Source organism: Empidonax traillii, unplaced genomic scaffold, assembly GCF_003031625.1.
Source record: "Empidonax traillii isolate 1590-97213 ecotype Southwest subspecies unplaced genomic scaffold, ASM303162v1 scaffold6073:size6576, whole genome shotgun sequence".
Classification (NCBI taxonomy): Eukaryota; Metazoa; Chordata; class Aves; order Passeriformes; family Tyrannidae; genus Empidonax; species Empidonax traillii.
The window spans coordinates 4074-6576 of record NW_020961266.1 but is presented as its reverse complement, the minus strand read 5'-3'; the positions used below and the strand labels follow the sequence as shown (position 1 = coordinate 6576).

At 49.9% G+C, this 2503-nt stretch overlaps 1 protein-coding gene across 1 annotated transcript in view; it reads left to right on the top strand.

Annotated features, from left to right (window-relative positions):
* Positions 1–1601: 1601 nt before the first annotated feature.
* The window catches only part of LOC114073332 (methanethiol oxidase-like), a gene marked incomplete at its 3' end in the record, with an annotated part of 4147 nt that continues 3245 nt past the window's right edge, over positions 1602–2503 (top strand). The window contains exon 1 of the mRNA XM_027911106.1: positions 1602–1633. Coding sequence (XP_027766907.1) covers positions 1602–1633 — 32 coding nt within the window. The remainder of the gene's footprint in view (positions 1634–2503) is intronic.

Here is a 2503-nt window from a genome sequence, read left to right as displayed (position 1 = left end):
GGGAATCGAGGCTGGAGTTTTCGTCCTTCCCCTCGCGCTGGATCCTCCCCTTTGGCAGCTCCTGTTCCCGGTCCTTGCCCCGCTCCTCCTCCCGCGGGTTCCGCGGCTTCGGCTCCGCAAAAAACACCCTTTGGATCCGCAAAAAAACCACCTTTGGATCCATAAAAACAAACCTCTCCGGGCAGCTGAGCTTCCCATCGCGGCCGCTCCAACATGGGTAAGAGCTCCAACCCCTGGATCCAACCCTAAATCCAGCCCTGGATCCCGCCGGGATCGATCCAGATCGGGGGTTCAGCGTTTTTTCCCCCCTCGCTGTTGCTGCCCCGAACTCCCCTCGAGTTTAATCCCATCTCTAAATGCCTTTTGGGGGCTCTAATTAAGGGTCTCTCCCAGTCCCCCCCCCCAGCCTTTAAAAACTTAAATAAACCCTCGCACTTGCTGCTCGTGGACGTGAAACCCCGAGGAAGTTGGGGAGGGAGGGTCTGGATTGACCTTTTTTTGCTTCTACTCGACGTATTTTTGGTGACGAGATCCCCCCCCTTCCCCCCCGATTTGCAGGATCTTCCGTTCTTGGCTCGCTGGACGGGAAACAAGAGGGAGGGATTAAATTTTTAACTCTGAGTTTAATTTTTTTTCAACCTGTGCTCACGAGTTGCGCCTGAAAAGGTCCTGGAAGTCTGTGAGAAGCCTCAGGGCAATGTGTGGGAGCAGGTGGTGCTTTAAATCCATAAACTTGGTGCTTTAAATCCATAAACTTGCGACTGGAAGCATTTTCTTGTTCACTGGTGCCCTCCTGGAATCCTAAAAAATCGCCACTTCTCCAGCGTTTCCGTGCAGGGAAAAACCCAGAGGCTTTCCAGGAATAATGCCCACGTGGGTCGTTCCCGTTGGGAAATCTGTCTCCTGGCACCGAGTCAGCAGCTCCCTCAAATATTTAACACCCTTTTCCCACGTCCCGGGGCCCTTGGCACAGACAGATGGGCTTTGGAATGGGGAGTCTGAACTCCTGGAAGGCCCCAGCTTCCCATTTTTCATGAGGATGGAGCATCATGATGTGGGACTGGGAGTAACCCCAGCGCTGCCCGGAGTCAGCAATTAAAAACTGGAGTTGAAATTCCCCTCTCCTCTCAGAGATGCGCCTGAAAAGAACTCGGATGTTTAAATAATTGGATTTATTTTTTTTTTTTCTCTCTCTCTCTCTCTCCAATCAGCGAAATGTGGAGCGTGTGGACCAGGATATGCCAGTCCTCTGGATGCCATGAAAGGCAAGTTTTTGGCACAGCTTTCCTAAATCCAGGCCAGCAGCAGTGGAATTATTTTGGAATTGGGGGGGGAGACAAAGGTGGATGCCTCCCAGAGTGACATATGTGAAATATATAAAGTATATGAAATATTTAAAACATATAAAACACATATAAAATCCTTAAGATTCCTTTAAATGTCACCTGTTTGGTTTTGTTTTTATTTTTTTTTGTAAAAATGAATATTTTTTGGTGCCTCACCCAAATCTGTGCCCCCAGGTCCCCGGGAGGAGCTGCTCTACCTGCCCTGCATCTACAGGAACACGGGGATCCAGAAGCCTGACTACCTGGCCACGGTGGATGTGGACCCCAAATCCCCCCACTACTGCCAGGTACCTGCTGGGGAAAATTAATATTTGGCTTCACAGAGTCCCTGGCGGGTTGATATTTGTGTGGGGGGAACAAGAAAACCCAATTTTCTTACTCCAAACTCCCATTCCTCTCTTGGTCTCGAGGCCCTTCCCGGCATTTTCGTGGCTCTTTTTTAATCTCACACCCCCTGATCCCATCCCTGAACTTCCCAGGAGCAAATCTGCTTCCTGACTGACAGAAACCAGCACTTTCCCTCTCTCTTTGTGCATTTACACTTGGACACAACGACCCATTTCCTTGGAGTTTATGACCGTTCTTTGCCTGAGGGAAAAACCCCTAAAGGGGGCTGAGTTTGGAGCCTGCTTTCCAGGTAGTTTGGAGTGTGATTTCCCTGACTCCCAGGTAGTTTGGAGCCTGCTTTCCCTGATTTCCAGGTAGTTTGGAGTGTGATTTCCCTGATTTCCAGGTAGTTTGGAGCCTGATTTCCCTGATTCCCAGGTAGTTTGGAGTGTGATTTCCCTGACTCCCAGGTAGTTTGGAGTCTGATTTCCCTGATTTCCAGGTAGTTTGGAACCTGCTTTCCCTGATTTCCAGGTAGTGTGGAGCCTGCTTTCCCTGATTTCCAGGTAGTTTGGAGCCTGATTTCCCTGATTCCCAGGTAGCTTGGAGCCTGCTTTCCCTGTGTCCAGGTAGTTTGGAGTGTGATTTCCCTGATTTCCAGGTAGTTTGGAGTGTGATTTCCCTGATTTCCAGGTAGTTTGGAGTCTGATTTCCCTGATTTCCAGGTAGTTTGGAACCTGCTTTCCCTGATTTCCAGGTAGTGTGGAGCCTGCTTTCCCTGATTTCCAGGTAGCTTGGATCCTGATTTCCCTGATTCCCAGGTAGCTTGG